The sequence below is a fragment of the Delphinus delphis genome, chromosome 2 (assembly GCF_949987515.2).
Source record: "Delphinus delphis chromosome 2, mDelDel1.2, whole genome shotgun sequence".
Taxonomy (NCBI): Eukaryota; Metazoa; Chordata; class Mammalia; order Artiodactyla; family Delphinidae; genus Delphinus; species Delphinus delphis.
In genome coordinates this window covers 74,853,048-74,871,877 of record NC_082684.1, presented here as the reverse complement: position 1 = coordinate 74,871,877, position 18,830 = coordinate 74,853,048, and the positions used below count along the sequence as shown (strand labels likewise).

The following is an 18,830-nucleotide window of genomic DNA, read 5'->3' as shown; positions in this document are numbered from 1 at the left end:
CAGAATAAACAAATTCTTGTTCCACGCTACAGCTCTTCAAATATTTGGATCTAGTTTTCATATATACAAACGCTCACTACAGTTAAGCTTTTTTTTAGGTGAAAAGCCTTTCTTCTTCCATAAACAGCTTTCATACGGAGCAGCTTAGAGACCCCTCACTATTCCTATCACCCTCCTCTGGATTAAATCATTTTGTCAGTCTTTTAAAATGTAGCTTCCCAGAGAAGCAGTACCACACAGTGGTTAGGACAAGGACTCTGGAGTTACACAATCTGGATTTGGATCCAGCCTTTATGACTTATTGGTAGGGTGCCCTTCAGCAAGCTGTGTATCCTCCCAGAGCTTCAATTTCCTCATCTTTAAAATGGGCTAATAAAAAAAAAAGGGCCAATAATTCAAAGGGTAGTTGAGTGGATTAAAAGACATAATCCACGTGATGCCACGTGATGCCTATGATCGGCAGTCACTGATTCATTCATTCATTCATTCAACAAATATTTATTTATTGACTACTTTATGCCAGATATTGCCTTTGGCACTGGGGATTCACCAGTAAAAGAATAGATCCTTGCCCCTATGGAACTTATATTCTTGTGTGTGGTGAAGGGAATAAACATGATAAGTGAGTAAAATATATTATGTTAGATAGTGATAAGAATTTTCCAAATTTTTAAGTTCTGTGTCCTTTTTGATGAACAATTCCACCTTTGAATCATTTTTATCTTTTACTACAAGCATCCGAGAGAAACCAGGCTGCTTCTTCAACACTTTGCTTAGAAATTTCCTCAGCCAAATATCCAATTTCATTCCTCACAAGTTCTCCCTTCCACCACGGAACACTAGGACATGAACACAATTCAACCAAGTTCTTTGCCCCTTTATAACAAAGATCGCCTTTCCTCCAGTTTCCAACAGTGTCTTCTTCATCTCCTTCTGAGACCTCATCAGAATAATCTTTACCATCCATATTTCCACCAACATCTGTTCACTTAGGTATTCTCTTGAGAGATTGAGTCTCTCTCTGTAGCTCTCTTTTTCTGAGCCCTCATAAGAACCACCCTTAACAGTCCATTCACAGCAATGTAGGCTTTCTCTAGCATGCACCTCCAGTCTTCCAGCCTCTGCCCATCACCTGGTTCTAAAGCTGCTTTCACTTTCTTATGTATTTGTGACAACAGCACCCCAACTTCTCAGTACCAAGTTTCCATCTTAGTCCATTCAGACCACTATAACAAAATACAACCAATTGGGTAGCTTATAAACAAGGGAAATTTATTGCTCACAGTTCTGGAGGCTGGGAAGCCCAAGATCAAGGTGCCAGCATAGTCACCTTCTGGCGAGGGCCCTCTTCCCGGTTCACAGCCAGTGTTTTCTATGTCCTCACATGGTGGAAAGGGCTAGGGATCTCTCTAGAGCCTTTTTTACTAGTCCCATTCTGAGGGCTCCACCTCATGACCGAAGCATCTCCCAAAGGCCCACTTCCTAATACTATCATCTTTGGAGGTTAGGAAATCAAGAGATGAATTGGGGGTGGCGGAAGGGACACAAACATTCAGACCAGAGCACCTTGGCTGCGGCACATGCTAGTAGTTTGATCTTGAGCAAGTTATCTAACCTGTGACTCAGTTTCCTCAATTATAAAATGAGGACAAAAATAACACCTACTTCCTGGAGGTGCGGTGAGGATTAAATGAGATGATATATGTGCAGTGCTGAGAAGAGTGCCAAACATATGGTGAGTACTCTATCAAAGTTAGATACTGGTGGGACTACCCTGGTGGTGCAGTGGTTAAGAATCCGCCTGCCAATGCAGGGGACATGGGTTCGAGCCTTGGTCCGGGAAGATCCCACGTGCCACGGAGCAACTAAGCCTGTGAACCACAACTACTGAGCCTGCATTCTGAAGCCCGTGAGCCACAACTACTGAGCCCATGCGCCACAACTGCTGAAGCCCGTGCACCTAGAGCCCGTGCTCCACAAGAGAAGCCACCGCAATGAGAAGCCTGTGCACCGCAACGAACAGTAGCCCCCGCTCGCCACAACGGAGACCCAACGCAGCCAAAAATAAATAAATAAATAAATATTAAAAAAAAAAAAGATACTGGCATTTTGAAAACCAAATATCTGCCCATCTTCCAGTACTTCCACTACTTTTCACAATTTCTCAGAGTTCCAAGAACATCTCCACAGACCCATTTCTAAATGGACTTGGTCTACAGTGTGATATATATGGGCTTGGACACTTAAAATCACTAAACGAATTAAAGCTTAAACTAATTATAGGTTCTCTTTCACTTCTTCCTATTTTCTTTTGGATCAAATTCACTCTTTTATTTGCCTGCGTTGGGTCTTCATTGCTGTGCGTGGGCTTTCTCTAGTTGAGGCGAGCGGGAGCTACTCTTTGTTGCAGTGCACGGGCTTCTCATTGCAGTGGCTTCTCTTGTTGCACAGCACGGGCTCTAGGCTCATGGGCTTCAGTAGTTGTGGCACGTGGGCTCAGTAGTTGTGGCACATGGGCTTAGTTGCTCCGCGGCATGTGGGATCTTCCCGGACCAGGGCTCGAACGCGTGTCCCCCGCATTGGGAGATGGATTCTTAACCACTGCACCACCAGGGAAGTCCCCAACCTAGATCTTGATTTTTTTTTTTTTTCAAATCTTAGTTTATTCAGCATTCCAGACCATGGGCTCTTCCTCCTCCTCCTGCCCCTTACAACTCTTCCCGTCTCGCCACCACTTTTCCAGTTTTATTTCTAAATTCATTTCTAAACTCCCCACAAGCCCACTCCCAAGTACTCCCCATGGCTGACTTTTTAAATTTATATATCTGACCTCTCTTCCCAACTATTCTGTAAGCTCCTTGAAGTTAAAGTGAACTCTTACAAGTTCCAGGCATCTGCTAAGTACCCAGCATAGAGAACACAGCCTGCACTCAACTAAAACTTCCATGATCGCTTTCAGGACTTAAGTATTTTTAATTTCCCCAACCTCTCTGCCCTGCTTCCCTTTATTCAACATCCTCCTCCCACATTTAGGGTTCTATTTCACCCCTCATTAATCCCAAGGGCTATAGTAGGGAACAGAGAGAGACCAAGGAACCAAGTTCCCTTGGCATGGGACCAAGATCCAAGTGGCAGAAGGACTTTTTATGGCCAAGTCTATGGCTTCAGGCCCTGCTGAGGTCTCAGTTTTGAACACATCAAAACTGATGTCAACAACAAATGTCATGAACAGAAAACTGTACCATTTGTAAAGAGGCGAGAGTAGTAAGGTTCTGAATGTACACTCTGTCCAAAGCCAGATCGCCTAGTTTCAAACCCTTGTTTCAGCATTTACCAGATCCATGATCTTGGGCAATACTAAACCCCTCTGTACCAGAGTTTCCTTACCTGTAACATGGGAGTAACAGTAATAACCACTTCACAAGATTGTGGAGAGGATTAAAAGAGCAAACACTTGAAAAGTGCTTAGATCTGTGCCTGAAATGTGAAAAAAAGCTCAAAAACCATTTGCTATTGTTATTGTTTACTATTATAACCTATAAGTGCCACAAGAAACATGCAATCCAAGCCCACATAAATTAGAAATATCTCTTGTGACTAATAATAATAATTGCTAGCATGTATGAAACACTCCCTAGATGCTCAACTTGTATTATCTCCCTAAATGTTGACAATAACCTTAAGAGGGAATTGTACATTATTAACCCCATTTTACAATTGAGAAGCACAGAGAGGTTAAACAATTTTCTCAACGTCACAAGGCCAGCAAGAAGGGAAGGCACATTTATTCCTTTATTGAATTACAGTGTCTCAGCAGGAGAGAAGCCTTGTGGGTACAAAGGTAAACAGTCTAGGCCCCAGCCTACAGGAAATTTCAGTTTCCACAGCAGGGGAGGGGCAGGGGCGGGAAAGAGTAAACAAATAGTTACAACACCGTGTGGTAATTGCTATAATAGAGGCTCATCGAGAAAAGTGCTACCGCATCCCAGACACTGGGACAAGAATAGTACTGAGAGCTTAAGGATTCAAAGGAAAGACATGACAGTTACGGAATAAGCAGTTGCCCTTTGACAGACGTGTCCTGTAACTAACGTTACACGGAAAGGACTAAACAAAGCAGAGTTAAAAGTGGAAGCTGAGCGCCTTCAAAGCCCAAGTGACAAGACTCTGCACGACCGGAAAGGCGTTAAGACGGTCGGGTGGGCGGAGAGTGCGTTGATTGGCAGGGGTGGGGCCAGGCTCGTCACCCGCCCCCTCCTCCGCCCGGGCTCCTCCAACCCCTGGGCTGGCGGGGGTACAGACTGAGCGAGGGACTGGGCGTTGTGCCGAGCCGCCTGTCCTCCTTCCCCGCTCCCCTGCCGCGTTCCGCGGGCTGGACGCGCTGGAGAAGTTGAGCAGCGCCCGGGCCGGCCCTGGGGGCTGACAGTCGGTAAAGTTTGGCCCAAAGAGGAAGTGGCCTCAAGCCCCAGCAGGTGGCGGCCAGGCCTGGACCGGGGCGCTTGCGGCCTGCGGGCCGGCTGTAGGCGAGGGCGCGCCCCAGCGCCGGTCTTTCAGCCGATTTTCGGGGGTTCGGGGGCCGGCCTCGGGAGAGAGCGAGGCGGCAGCCGGGGAAAACAACTCCGAAGTTGGCGAGAGGCACCGCCCCTGCGCTCGGGCCGCCTCCGCCCCCCACCCGCCCCCAGCCCTGGCCTCCAGAGCACCGGTCGAGGAGCCCGGGCCATGGAGGCCCCTCAGGGAGGCGACACTGGGAGGCCAGGACGCCCGGAGCGGCGCCGCCTCCCCACTGGGTAGACCACCGAAGCTCCGGGACTTTTCTTGCACCTGCGGACGGCTCACGATGCTGCCGGCCATCCTTCTCCTCCTCCTGGGTAAGAAACCGAAAACGAGACTACTCGCCCGGCAACCCGCTCCCAGGGCTGTCACCGGGCCCAGGGGCTCTAGCTCCCTTCCTCCTACGTGGCCCCTCACCTTACCCTGCCTGCCCGTGCCCGGCACTGCCTGCCCCAATCCCCGCGAACTCTCTAGCCGCTCTCCTCAGCCCGCAGCCTCCCTCTGGCTTCCGTAGATCACCGTACCCACTCCATAGGCCGTGCTGCCGGACCTTCCTCCGAGGTCACACACCGCTGCCTTCCTTTGCTCCACCACCCCTTCCTGTAAACTACCCGGAAGCCGCAGATGGCTCCCTTTCCTACGTAACTCGCTCGGTGAAGAAAACTCCGGAGCGTGACTCTTGCCCTTTCTCGCTCTTCCTCTAGGAGACGCTGTGGCCCACCCAGACAGGATCATTTTCCCAAATCCTGGTGAGTAGAGGATGCCCCTGGGGTCCCATGGGCTTGGTAATGAGGCAGGACCCAAGAGAAAAACTCTCTCTTCCTTGAATTCCTCTAGTACCTACCATAGTTTTAGAGTGGAGCTCATCCACCCTTTATTTTACAGATGGAGAAACTGAGACCTAGCATAAGCCCTCAGCTGGTAGTTATGTATTTTTTCCCCAAATATCCATCCTTGATCGGCCTAGCCAAAATGTAGTCTTCCTGAGGATAGAAACAGTATTTCCCGGTTCCTCCTGGCCCAGTGGCTGGCACAAAGCAGACCTCATATTGTTTGTGGTGTTGATAGTTAAGGTGGAACTATGATGAGTGTGGAGAGACAGGGGCCTGCTGAAGACTATGCCTCTAGAGTGTGTGTTGCTGGGGCAGGGGAGTTTCTGTGCTCCTTCTTGAAGAACCCAGGCCCTTGGAGGAGGCGTGGCATGGTAAGAGGCTCTCAACCGATGTCCCTACCTTCCTCTCTCTCTCCAGCCTGTGAGGACCCCCCGGCAGTGCTCTTGGAAGTGCAGGGCACCTTACAGAGGCCCGTGGGCCGGGACAGCCGCAGCTCCCCTGCCAACTGTACCTGGCTCATCCTGGGCAGCAAGGAGCAGACGGTAACGGTCAGGTGAGAAGCAGAGCAAGACCCTATTCCTTTCCCCCACCCCTCCTCCTCTACCATGGAAAAGACTTCAGGGATCTTCTCCATGGAACTTCCATCCCTGTCAACAGGGGGAAGAGTAGAATTAGACTTGGCCTAGTCTTCCCTAAAAGCCTGGCTTGCTCCATGGTGAATTGGAACTGCCTGGAGTGGACATCTAGCTTAGGTCTTGTCATCTCTGAAGGACAACAGAAACAGTCCTTTCCTCTAGAAACAGTCCTTTCTCTCTGATATGGCTGCTTGGAGGAGTCCTTCAATCCATTGCACATCCTTGCCTGGGATTCAAATCTATTCCTTCATCAGCTTAGAACCTTCCTCAGCCTCCCCAGACCTTTTTTTTAAAAAAATATTTATTTATTTTATTTTGGCTGCACTGGGTCTTAGTTGCGGCACGTGGGATCTTCGTTGGGGCATGAGGGATCTTTAGTTGCGGCACACAGACTCTTAGTTGCGGCACGCGGGCTTCTTCGTTGTGGAATAGGGGATCTAGTTCCCCGACCAGGGATTGAACCCACGCCCCCTGCATTGGGAGCGCAGAGTCTAACTCACTGGATCACCAGCGAAGTCCCTCCCCAGATCTTTTAAACAGTCCAGGTCTCCCTGGGCTCCTCCAACCGTGGGCCGTGGGGTTGGGGCCCATGTTGAGTACCTAGCTATTTGCTTCCCACAGCTCACTTCCCATGGATTTACCCAGAAAAGGGTAGGTGAAGGGAGAGGGCAATCTGGGCAGAGGTTGTTGGGGCAGAGAGATCAGAATGCCATGGTGATCTCAGGTCTCACCACTGGGCACTGGGAGGGGATGGAGAGTTCTGGTTAATTAAGCTGTATGGTAATTGCCGGTTACTGCTAGCACCAGACTCAGGTGACAGTGCTGCAACAACAGGAAAGCAATGAATCTGTTCTAACTCAGTCCAGAACACAAGGCAGTTTTTCCAGAAGGCTCTAGGATGTACTCATGGTCTCATGGTGCCATAGGCCTCTGTTAGGGCTCTTGCCTTGATCACAAAGGAATTTGGCTAACTCCATTTTCATTTGGCTATTTGGATTGTGGATAAGCAGGTGTTCCTGCTTCTTGGAGTAGAACAGGCCTGACAACACTGGGGGAGGAAGAAGCCAGCAGTGGTCAAGAATATCTTACGGGGGCTTCCCTGGTGGCGCAGTGGTTGAGAGTCCGCCTGCCGATGCAGGGGACACGGGTTCGTGCCCCGGTCGTGCCCCACATGCCGTGGAGCGGCTGGGCCCGTAAGCCATGGCCGCTGAGCCTGCGCGTCCGGAGCCTGTGCTCCGCGGCGGGAGAGGCCACGGCAGTGGGAGGCCCGCGTACCGCAAAAAAAAAAAAAAAAAGAATATCTTACGTCCTGCTCTCCTTCACTCCTGTAGGTTCCAAAAACTGCGTCTGGCCTGTGGCTCAGAGCGCTTAATCCTGCGCTCCCCCATCCAGCCACAGATCTCCCTGTGCGAGGCACCTGCCAGCCCTCTGCAGCTTCCTGGAGGCAACGTCACCATCACCTACAGCTATGCTGGGGCCAGAGCACCCATGGGCCAGGGCTTCCTGCTCTCCTACAGCCAAGGTGGGCTGGACAGGGCTGTCTGTAGTAGTGCCTAGTAGTGTCTAGTGTAGTGCCACTAGAACAGGCAGTGGAAGCCTGAGGGAGGAGGGGAGGATCCTGGCAGCTCCAGTGCCTCACAGCCCCTCTCCATGGTGCCTCTGCAGATTGGCTGATGTGCCTGCAGGAAGAGTTCCAGTGCCTGAACCACCGCTGTGTGCCCTTGGTCCAGCGCTGTGACGGGGTCGATGCCTGTGGCGATGGATCTGACGAGGCAGGTTGCAGTTCAGACCCCTTCCCCAACCTGACCCCGGGCCCTGTCCCCACCCCACCCTGCAATCACACCTTGGAAGACTTCTATGGGGTCTTCTCCTCCCTCGGATACTCACACCTGGCCTCAGTCTCCCACCCCCAGTCCTGCCTCTGGCTGTTGGACCCCCATGATGGCCGGCGCCTGGCGGTGCGCTTTACGGCCCTGGACCTGAGCTATGGAGATGCAGTGCACGTGTATGATGGCGCTGGGCCCCCCGAGACCCTCCGGCTGCTGCGCAGCCTCACCCACTTCAGCAATGGCAAGGCTGTCACCGTGGAGACACTGTCCGGCCAGGCCACAGTGGACTACCACACAGTCGCCTGGAGCAGCGGTCGGGGCTTCAATGCCACCTACCACGTGCGTGGCTACTGCTTGCCTTGGGACCGACCCTGCGGCTTAGGCTCTGGCTTGGGGGCTAGCGAGGGCCTAGGCGAGCGCTGCTACAGCGAGGCACAGCGCTGCGACGGCTCATGGGACTGCGCCGACGGCACGGACGAGGAGAACTGCCCCAGCTGCCCACCTGGACACTACCCCTGTGGGGCCGCTGGCACCCCCGGTGCCACAGCCTGCTACCTGCCTGCTGACCGCTGCAACTACCAGACCTTCTGTGCTGATGGAGCAGACGAGAGACGCTGTCGGCACTGCCAGCCTGGCAACTTCCGGTGCCGGGACGAGAAGTGCGTGTATGAGACGTGGGTATGCGACGGGCAGCCAGACTGCGCTGACGGCAGCGACGAGTGGGACTGCTCCTATGCCCTGCCCCGCAAGGTCATTACCGCCGCGGTCATCGGCAGCCTCGTGTGTGGCTTGCTGCTGGTCATTGCCCTGGGCTGCACCTGCAAGCTCTATGCCATTCGTACCCAGGAGTACAGGTCAGTGGGAATGCAGCTGGCAGTAGAGGCGTGGGGACTGAGGGCGGGACAGGGCCTGTGCAGCCACAGAAGTCCAGAGGGCGCCCACGTTGGGGACGGGTTCTGGTGACCAGCTTCTGGGTTGGCTCCTAGGGTTGTCTAGCTTGGCAGGCGTGCTTCTCCGAGAGGGGGACCGGTCTAGATCTTGAAAGCCATCTCAAGGAAGGAGGGGGATGTCAGATGACTTTGGAAAGCCGTGGCCTAGCTCCGGGTGCCCTGGCTTGGGTGCAGAAGAAAGAGGCCTGTCCAGGCTGGGGCAGGCGGCTCTGGTGAGCAGCACCCGTGACCGAGCCGTCCTCGTCCCTTCCAGCATCTTCGCCCCCCTCTCCCGGACAGAGGCCGAGATTGTGCAACAGCAGGCGCCTCCCTCCTATGGGCAGCTCATTGCCCAGGGCGCCATCCCACCTGTAGAGGACTTCCCTACAGAGAACCCAAATGACGTAAGTCACCCTCCGCAGCCGGACCACCTCCCACTCCCAGCCCTTCCTTCTTTCAGGCTTCTGGCCGTCCCCACCCCCTCTGACTCTGGTGTCTTCATCCTCTCCTTGCAGAACTCCGTGCTGGGCAACCTGCGTTCTCTGCTACAGATCTTGCGCCAGGACATGACTCCAGGGGGCGCCTCAGCCACCCGCCGCCGCCAGCGGGGCCGCTCTATGCGCCGCCTGGTGCGCCGTCTCCGCCGCTGGGGCCTGCTTCCGCGAACCAGTCCCCCAGCCCGGACCTCTGAGACCAGATCCCAGGTCACACCTTCTGCTGCTCCCCCTGAGACCTTAGACGGCAGCACAGGTCCAGCCCGTGAGGGCGGGGCGGTGGGTGGGCAGGATGGGGAACAGGCACCCCCACTGCCTGTAAAGGCTCCACTGCCACCTGCCAGCACGTCTCCAGCCTTCCCCACTGTCCCCGAGGCCCCAGGGCCACTGCCTGCGGCGCCCCTGGAGCCATCACTGCTGTCTGGAGTGGTACAGGCCCTGCGAGGCCGCCTCCTGCCCAGCCTGCGGCCCCCAGGACCAACCCGGGCCCCACCTGGACCCCACACAACAGTCCTGTCCCCAGAGGATGAGGACGATGTGCTGCTGGTGCCACTGGCTGAGCCCGGGGTCTGGGTGGTCGAAGCAGAAGATGAGCCACTGCTGGCGTGAGGTGACCTGGCTCCCCTGGGTGCTCTATTCACAGTGACAGCAACCCTGTAGAGGGCAGCTCAGCTTCCCTTCCACTGCTTCCCTCCCTGTCCCTCAGTGTGAGGGCACCTGATGGGCCGCCCATGGATCCCATGTAGCTGCTATAAAGTTAGGTGTCCCTCAGGCAGGGAGAGGGCTCACACAGGGCCCCCTCTCTGCGCATGGCCAGAGACCACAGTCCTCCACTACCTTCTCCCCACACCACCACCATTTGGGTGGCTGTTTTTAAAAAGTAAAGTTCTTAAAGGGTCATAGGCCTGGACACTCCATCCTTGCCAAACCCACCCAAAAGTGGCCTTAAGCACCAGAATGCCAATTGGCTGGAGACTTCCAGCCCCCAAGGGGAGGATTTGGGCAGGCCCTGGGGTTTTGCCAATGGTGATCCCTCCCACAAGGCCTAGCTCATAAAAAGAGCACAGCAAATGCTTTTGTTCCATAGCCAGGTCATTGTCCAGGAAGCCAAGGTTGAAAATAAAGGAATCAGAAATTTAAGATTTTTGTAAATGAGCTGTGAGCATGAGCCCCGCCTCTCTGCCCATCTCAGCTTATGCTCCCCTCACCTTACTCCTCCCTATGAAGCCCTTTGCTCTGCCCTCCACCTCCTGGCCTTTTCCTATTTATCTTCCAACCACCCATCCTTGTTTTTTATACCACTCAGAGGGTAAGAAAATTCTAGGAACCCTAAGACTAACCCTCTCCACCTCCACTCGCTGCCTGGGGCCCAGCTCTACAGTGACTGACACCAGCAGTGAGCACCTAGCCTCCTTACTCACCGCCAGGCCGGAAGTCATGAGCCCGCTGGGCCCTGCAGCTGAGAAACTTCCCATTTATGGAGTACTCGCAGAGCACTAATCACAGAAGCAGACTGTCCCTGGTGAAACACTCCTGCCCTCCATCCTCCACCCTACCAGGCATTTTCAGTCTGTCCTAGGCAAGACAGATGAACTCGCAGCCAGGATGCCTCAAAGCGGGCAAAGATGCGTCCAGAGAAAAATCATAATCATTCAGGGTGTGAAGATGCTAGCATCACCTTGGCCAGATCCAAGAGGTCTTCCTGGAAGAGGGCCCAAACTAGATCCTAAAGAATGCTGTCAGTAGTTGGTATAGAATTGTGAATTTTAGGCGAGGTGAGAGTCCATACGATAAGCAAACTAAGGGGACAGTAAGGGCTAGGGCTGTAAGAGGGACCCTGGACTTCCTGAGAAAGGGGCGCAGGAACACAAGCAATAGCCAGAGCCATAGAGCTGGAGAGGGTAACGGAGGAGGGGGGAATGATCTGTGAGAAATGTTGGGACCCAGCCTGTGGTAAGCAAGCTGACAGAGCGGTCCCAGAGTTTAAAAGGAAAATCAGCCAGGACAAAGGATTTAGAAAGAGCCTGTGGGAGTGGGTGTGATGCCCACAGGAGCAGAGCTGAGGCATTCCCTAACAATCAGTCCCCGGAGAAAGGGCTCCCCCTTAGGCTCCCTTACCCTTCCTGCCTGGCCCAGCCTATCCCCACCTCCCTGGTGGAGGGGCCCTGTTGATGACACACTGCCAGCATCCTCACACCCAGCACTAATTGCATACCGTTCCCTCTCCCAGCAAGCAGGAGCCTAGGGAAGTGGCCGAGGGGACATAGTACAGTCCTGGGACACTGGCATCTTGGCTTGGGGAAGACTCAAGCACCTTTCACTCCACGCCCTCTCCAGAGATTGGGGAAGGGGCTCCAGAGATTCTCATCCTTGCTTGCTGTTCTCCTTCTGGGCCTGCCTTCCCCAGTGTAAACAATCACTGGGTCCCACCAGCGTTAGGCCCAGTGGAAACAGTGAGGCAGGGAATGTTGATTTCCCCTCCCATGCCTCTCCATCACCTGGCCTCTGCCTCTCCCTGCTCCTCTCCTTCTCCATAGGCAGCTCGAAACCTTCAGCCTGATATCCTCATCGTTGTCCTGAAAGTGTCCTGAAAGTGTCCTTGAAAGTGGACAGAGATTTAAGGTAGAAGAATGTTCCTCATGGTGGAACGCTTCAGAATGCTGGAGGGAGGACTTGAAGGTAGAGTTCACTAGGAAGCCCTGTGCATGTAGATTTATGGGCCTGAAAGAAGATTCCTCTACGTGCTGGGTGTGTGATCTACGAGGTGCAAGCAGTAACACCGTTTTTGTCAGCCACAGTGAAGCCCCAGGTGGCGGGGAGAGGGGACTGACCTTGTACAGGCAGAATGGGGAAACTAAGATAGAGGGTCTTACCCAGGCAAGGGTGGGGCACTAGGGGGCTGTCACCCAAGTTATTTTCACCACGGCCCAAGGAAAAAGAAATGAGGCGACTTCAGATCCTATCAGGATAGACACCACTGTCCAAGGTGCCCAGTATCGGGGGTGTGGGACTCATGCAAAGGCCCTTGGTGGGGAGGAGGGAGGTGATCTCAGTTATGAGATGGGGATCAGGCTGAAAATCTGAGATAAATCTGAGCAGATACCAGAATTCGGTCCTTAAGGAGCAGAATCTGGGCCTGAACCAAGCTCCAGGCCACGCTGGGAGGGGAAAGGGACCCCCAGCCACACAGCCTGAGACTGTGGGAGCACCAAATTGTTGGGCAACCTGCTGAGTGCCAAACCCTTTATCACACGTAGCTAACCCTCACAACAAGGCTGTGCCGTGGGCATCACAGCCCCAATTCACAGGCTCATGAGCAGCTTCAGAGGAATACTGCTCCAGTCTCTACTGAGAGGCAGACTTAAATCTGGATCAGCTCGGTTCCAAATCTCAGTCTGTCCCACTATTACACAGGACCTCCAATTCCTGAGGGAGCCTTGACCTGGGCAAGTGCACAGCCTCTTACCAGTGGGACAAGAGAGATGGTGGTTCAAGATGAAACCAAGCATGCATCTATGGCCTAAGGCTGGATTGAGGGCAGGCAAGAAGTCATGGTCAAGAATCTTCGCTGGGGTCTCCAGCCACTGACACTCTTATCTAGTATCATAGAAATGAATTCTACCACCTAAATGAGTTTTCCAGAAACATAAAGCTCAACCCTTTACAATTTAAAACTTCTAAAAAACTCATTCTGGAAGGAAATCACTCTAAAACATTACACTCATCTTCAGCCCATCCGCACTATAAATCCTTCTGGATAGCTGAGGATCATTCATAGACACCAAAAACCTCGGCAGCAATGTTTTCAGAAGCTGTAACAGTGTCAGAAAAGCAATTTGCCTTAATGCCAGGTGACCTTGGACCACTTTTTAAATGCTTACGACTGCTTTAAAAGTTTTCTGTGATATTGCTTCCCTTGCTACCAAGCTATCAGGGTCACTAGCTGCTGTAAATGTGCTTCTAATCTTTGAGCACAGGAACACACATGGACACATTAAAATTGTGAATAAAGTAAGAACAAGTAGGCTGTAACTGAGGACTGTAGAGTCTGTCCAGTGAGTGAAGCACATGAAGACTAGCTGCTTAAGAGTTCTTTCTGCTCCCTCTAGACCCCACAACGTTACCCTGTAGTTGACCTCCACATAAGTGAAGCGTCACTGCACTAGTAATCCCTAGATCACTATTTGCTTCTTCAATTGGAAAAGTCCACTGAAGATCGCAATATAGATTGTCCCCAATAATAGGAGACAGCTGGAATATTTAAGACAAGGAAGGCAGCATAGCATAGAGACGAAAAACAGTCTTTGGCATTGGAAAGATCTGGGTGGGAATCCTGGTGTCCCCATTTTCCAGCTGCATGATTGATTTGGGGCACAGGCCACTCACCCACCACTCTGAGCCTCAGGGTCATGAGGATGAAAGGAGAGAATGCAGGAAGGTGCTTAGCACAGCATCTGGCAAAAATGGGGAGAGAAGGGGCCAGGAAATCGGAATGTGTGTTTGGGTCCTTGGGGGCACCGGGAAGACAAGAGTGGGAGCCTGAAGGGAAAGGGACCGGGCAGAAAAGGAGCAGTAAAGGAGCCCCGCTATCCTGGCTTCCCTCCTGCCCCAGAGGTAGGTGTCATTGTGTGTCTGCCCTGTGTAGCCCAGAAGGCCTGGGGCTGCCCCAGAGAGCACTGAGAAGGGGGCTGGCACCTGCACTGGGGATTGGGAACTTCTAGAGGGCTAGCTGTCTCTCCCTTTTTTCCTGCTCTGATTAACACGAGGTTGGTGGGCCAGGCAGGGAGGGAGAGATGGGGAAGAAGTCCCCACAATGGTTTGTACCCACCTGAACCTAGTGAAAAAATGAAGCTGCCAAACAAAGCAGCCATGTCTCCTTCCTCAAAGCCCCCATCTGCCTAGGGGCCAGGCCGGGAAATGGGTACTGCTGTGGGCCTTAGCCCAGAAGGGGTAATATGGGGAAGAGGGGGTGGCAGAGAAGCTTGGTGGCGGGGTGGCTGTCCTCCTGTCCCTGCGTCTTTTTTCGTTTCTTCCTTTAGCCCCTCCATTTAGCTACTGAGCTCCCACTCTGGGCTGAACACTGGGCTAAGGGGCTGGGATACGGAGACAAATCACACATAGTCCTGGCTCCTGGAGAAAGACCACCCAGGCCCTGGGTCCTTGCCTCCTCCCATCCTCAGCTCCCTTGCCCACTGACCCCTCACCCCACTTCTCTGAACCCGTCTCTTCTGCCCCTCTGACTTTGTTCTGTTCATGTCTTAACCAGACTCCGCAGTGTGTGTGCTCCCAGAGGGAAGCGACGCAAAGGGGGCGGGGGGGGGGGCAGAAAGGAGGGAATCCCGCTGACATCACGGCTCATTAGCATATGTGACCTCATCAGGGGGTGGGACTGTTTCCCCAGGTGTCTAGGGGGAGGGCATGGGGGGGGTGGTATTTAAAGGGAAAAGCTGACAGTGCTGCTGAGTGAGGGAGCGGGTGCTGCAAGCCGCCAGGCTGCACACGCACACGCACACCGATGCACACGGACCTCGACACCGACATGGACACGGACACAGAAACCACAGCACTCTGCCCCGCCAGCAGCCACCGGGCCTCCCCGCCAGGGACGCCCACACCAGGTGAGGGCTGAGCTGGCAGGTGCTGGCTGCAACCATGGGGGTGGGAGCTGAAGCTTTGGTGGGGAGGTCAGAACTAGGGGTTGAAGGAGCTCGAACGCAAACAGCAAGAGGGGAAGAGCAACTCAGAAAGTGGGGAAGCCTCCTGCCCACACTAGGACTGGGGCTCGTATGAGGTGCGGGGCTAGGGGACAGAGGTGGGCTGCCTAAATGTCCCCTCACCCATCACCCAGGGCTTCCCTGGGGAAACTGGTACTTAGCCCCTAGGTCTGCCTCATTCCCAAGAGGTTGGGACGGGCAGGAGGGAAGGGGGAAAGACGAGGGGCAGCCCACAAGCCTGGGAATCACGGGCAGGGGGCTACCCTGGGGAACCGTTTTGAGGGTTTCTCTGGCTCCTGGAGGCCCTGGCTGCCAGTCAAGTATTGATCCTGGGCTATTTCCAGCCTCTCTCTATCCCCCTTTGTTATGTCTGTGGTTCCTCCTCCAGTTACCCTGGCCCGTGCATTGTCACTCTCCCTGCTCCTGCTCTCTCGCTATTTCTCCTCCTCCCTCCCTTTCTCTCTCCCTCCCTCAGCCCCACGACAAACACAATATTCTGTCAGACTCACAGGGACAGCCAGGGGTGCAGAAGGATTCTCACACACAGACATGCATTGGGGGATGCTTACCTACAGGGCCATGGGAAGAGGCAGCCCCTTTAACACACCCATAGAGACCCAACACACACATCTCAGTGAGCAAAGGCCCTTTCCTGGGAACAGACTCCCCACAAAGTTTTTGACTCTATCAGTACCCAACCCCAGAACCTGGGCAGCAGCTTCAGTTCATCCCCTGTGTGGGGATCATCAGTGTAGGAAGCAGGAGGGGGCAGGGCCTCCCGGTGGAAGGAGGGGCAGCCCCCGGCCAGAGGCCTAGTCTGGGGGTGTGCCTGTGTGTCAGTGTGAAGTGTGAGTGGGTGTGCAAGCCTGCACACAGGTGCCTCCCCTGCATGGGGCATGTTTTGAATGGGTTGTGGCTAGAACCACACTGGGCAAGCCTTCAGGTCAGCCCTTGGGAGCCCCACCAGTTCAGGCTTCTGGTGGAGTTCAGTGGAAGAAGGTCAGACCAAAGATTCTCAGCTCCTTCTGGGTCACGGTCATGGACTGGGCCTCTGAGGCTGGAGCAGCCAGGACTGAGTCCTCTGCAGGTGTCTAGGCATACCCCACTCATAGCTTCCTTCTCTTTGCCCCCCCAGAAGCAGATGCTACACTGCTGAAGAAGCCAGAGAAACTGTTGGCAGGGTTGGACTGGGGCGGGCCACCCCCTGCCCCGGGGGCCCCCAGACGAAGAGGAAGTATGCCTGTCCCCTACAAGCACCAGCTGCGGCGGGCCCAGGCTGTAGATGAACTTGACTGGCCACCTCAAGCCTCATCCTCTGGCTCCTCTGACTCCCTGGGCTCAGGGGAGGCAGCCCCCACCCAAAAGGATGGCATATTCAAGGTCATGCTGGTGGGGGAGAGCGGCGTGGGCAAGAGCACCCTAGCAGGCACTTTCGGTGGTCTCCAGGGAGACAGTGCTCACGAGCTGGAGAACCCAGGTATTTGGGGGAGCCCTGCAAGAATTGAGGGTGCCTCTGGAGCCCTAGTCAGGGATGGAAGAGCTCAAGGCATGAACAGTCCTGGAGGCCAGAACCTAAGAGAAACTGTTTCAATGCTTTCTGTGGCAACCTCCCTGGAGGGAGGGATCTAAAGGGCTGGGATCTAAAGCATCCCTGGTTACCAGGTCTAACAGGTGTTGGGGAGCCTCCTAATGGGCTCTATTCCCTGTCCCTATTTCCCAACAGAGGACACCTATGAGAGACGCATCATGGTGGATAAGGAGGAAGTGACTCTAGTTGTTTATGACATCTGGGAACAGGTGAGAACTAAGATGTGGCTGCAAGCAGGTGATGAAACCTGGGAGAGCTGAGGAGGGGCAAAGTATGGCTGAAGGCTGAAGGCTGGTGGGACTACAGCCCCTGGTTTTAACATGTAGTGGAACCTGACCTTTCATATATATTGTCTCAGAGAGCAAAGGCTCACACCTATGCACACACCATGGTATTGAGAGCTGCTGTCTGGTTTCCAGGATCTTCTGACCCAGAGGAAAGTTAGGATCTGGATTCGACAAACCTTGCAACTGCAAGCCAGGCTGAACACCCTGAAACTGACCCCCTCTGTACATTTTTCAGCCTAGAAGATCCTGATCTGAGAGGACAGAAGCTCAGGGCTCTGTAATGTCAGGGAAGGGGAAAAAAGTGAGGACTTGTGAATATTTGGACATAAATGATTACTATGCAGAAACGAGAGACCAGATTACACACACTTGAATAGCATTCATTTTTTAAGAGCTTAAGCATAAGAAAGTAGGATGGGCTGTCTAGGATCCTATGTCCCCCATTCGCCCATGTGGAGCTCACATTACAAACTTCTCCCTCCTCCACAAACGCACCCCGAGTATGGAGATTCTGCCATTAACTAGCTCTGTGTCCTAAGCAGGTGGCTTCTCCCTCACATCCTGGCTCCTCATCCTTGAGGTGTAAGGTGCTGGGCAGGTTCTCCCATGCCTCCAGCCCTGACATTCCACGACTCTCTGCCCATCTGCAGGGGGATGCAGGGGGGTGGCTGCAGGACCACTGCCTTCAGACGGGGGATGCCTTTCTCATCGTCTTCTCGGTCACCGATCGACAAAGCTTCTCCAAAGTTCCAGAGACCCTACTACGGCTCAGGGCTGGGAGGCCCCAACATGACCTGCCTGTCATCCTCGTTGGAAACAAGAGTGACCTGGCCCGCTCCCGGGAGGTCTCACTGGAGGGTGAGTACCCTGAACCTCATCCATGTTTGCAATCTCAGGGAACCCTCTCCCTTCCAGGACACCTCTTCTCCATAAGGCCTTTTAACCTCCTGGGTGCACAAAATTGCAGTTAGCCCCAGGCTAGGGGCAGACTCTCAATGCCCACGCCTAGGACCCCAGACTCCCTTCTCCTCCCCCTCACCTCTTCTCAAGGCCCCTTTCTCCCTCCCCCTCCACACCACCACCGCCCTCCACTTAATCCCTGCTTGTTCTATCAGTTGCAAGAGATCCATTTGCCCCAATCCCTTTCCACTGCACGCCCTGGGCCCCCCAGGCCCAGCCTCGCCCGGCCCCGGGCCCAGCGCAGCCCCGTGGGTGGGCGGGCGGGCGCCTGAACACGTCCCTTCCTGCAGAGGGCCGCCATCTGGCAGCGACACTGAGCTGCAAGCACATCGAGACGTCGGCCGCGCTGCACCACAACACGCGGGAGCTCTTCGAGGGAGCGGTGCGCCAGATCCGGCTGCGGCGGGGCCCGAACCGCGCTGGGGGCCCGCAGCCCGAGTGGGGCAGGCCCGAGGGCCCCGCGCCGCCCACGCGCCGCGAGAGCCTCACCAAGAAGGCCAAGCGCTTCCTTGCCAACCTGGTGCCGCGCAACACCAAGTTCTTCAAGCAGCGCTCCAGGTCGTGTCACGACCTCTCCGTTCTCTGAGCCACGGTCGCTATGGTCACCGCGGTCGCCATGGTCACCGCGGTCGCCATGGTCACCGCGCCCTCCGCTCGCCCCCTCGCCCCGCCCCGCCCCCGTCCGGCTTCCTCTGTGAAGACAGTCTAGGAAACCAGAAACTCCCGGGACGCCCCGGTGTGACTACGGGAGCCGGGCCCCCCGCCCCCGGACCCCGGCAGGCGTCGCCCCACCCGCTCCGCGCGCTCTCCGGTTACCTCCCGGCCTCGGAGCTCCTGGAAGGCGAGGACGCTGACCCGCGGGGGTCGTGCAGCGGCTGTTGGGCGGGGCGGCTTCCGGCGGGCGGGGAGGAAAGTAGTTCTGCGAGGTATTTTGTTTTTTTGTTAATTCACGCTTGACCACCTCTCCCGTAAAGAGATGCTAAAAGCAAGAACTGGAAAAGTGCTTTGTA

General features: G+C 54.5%; 2 protein-coding genes across 2 annotated transcripts; both read left to right on the top strand.

The window, feature by feature from the left end:
- Positions 1–4,740: 4,740 nt before the first annotated feature.
- Positions 4,741–10,411, top strand: LRP10 (LDL receptor related protein 10). Its single transcript, XM_060004862.1, has 7 exons — positions 4,741–4,868; positions 5,256–5,300; positions 5,802–5,937; positions 7,351–7,541; positions 7,685–8,702; positions 9,052–9,181; positions 9,293–10,411. Exons 1-7 carry the CDS (start codon positions 4,838–4,840, stop codon positions 9,878–9,880), a joined length of 2,139 nt encoding a protein of 712 aa, XP_059860845.1. The 5' UTR covers positions 4,741–4,837; the 3' UTR covers positions 9,881–10,411.
- Positions 10,412–14,786: 4,375 nt separating this feature from the next.
- REM2 (RRAD and GEM like GTPase 2) lies at positions 14,787–18,419 on the top strand. Its single transcript, XM_060003503.1, has 5 exons — positions 14,787–14,889; positions 16,121–16,462; positions 16,709–16,782; positions 17,511–17,718; positions 18,111–18,419. Exons 1-5 carry the CDS (start codon positions 14,787–14,789, stop codon positions 18,404–18,406), a joined length of 1,023 nt encoding a protein of 340 aa, XP_059859486.1. The 3' UTR covers positions 18,407–18,419.
- Positions 18,420–18,830: the final 411 nt, after the last annotated feature.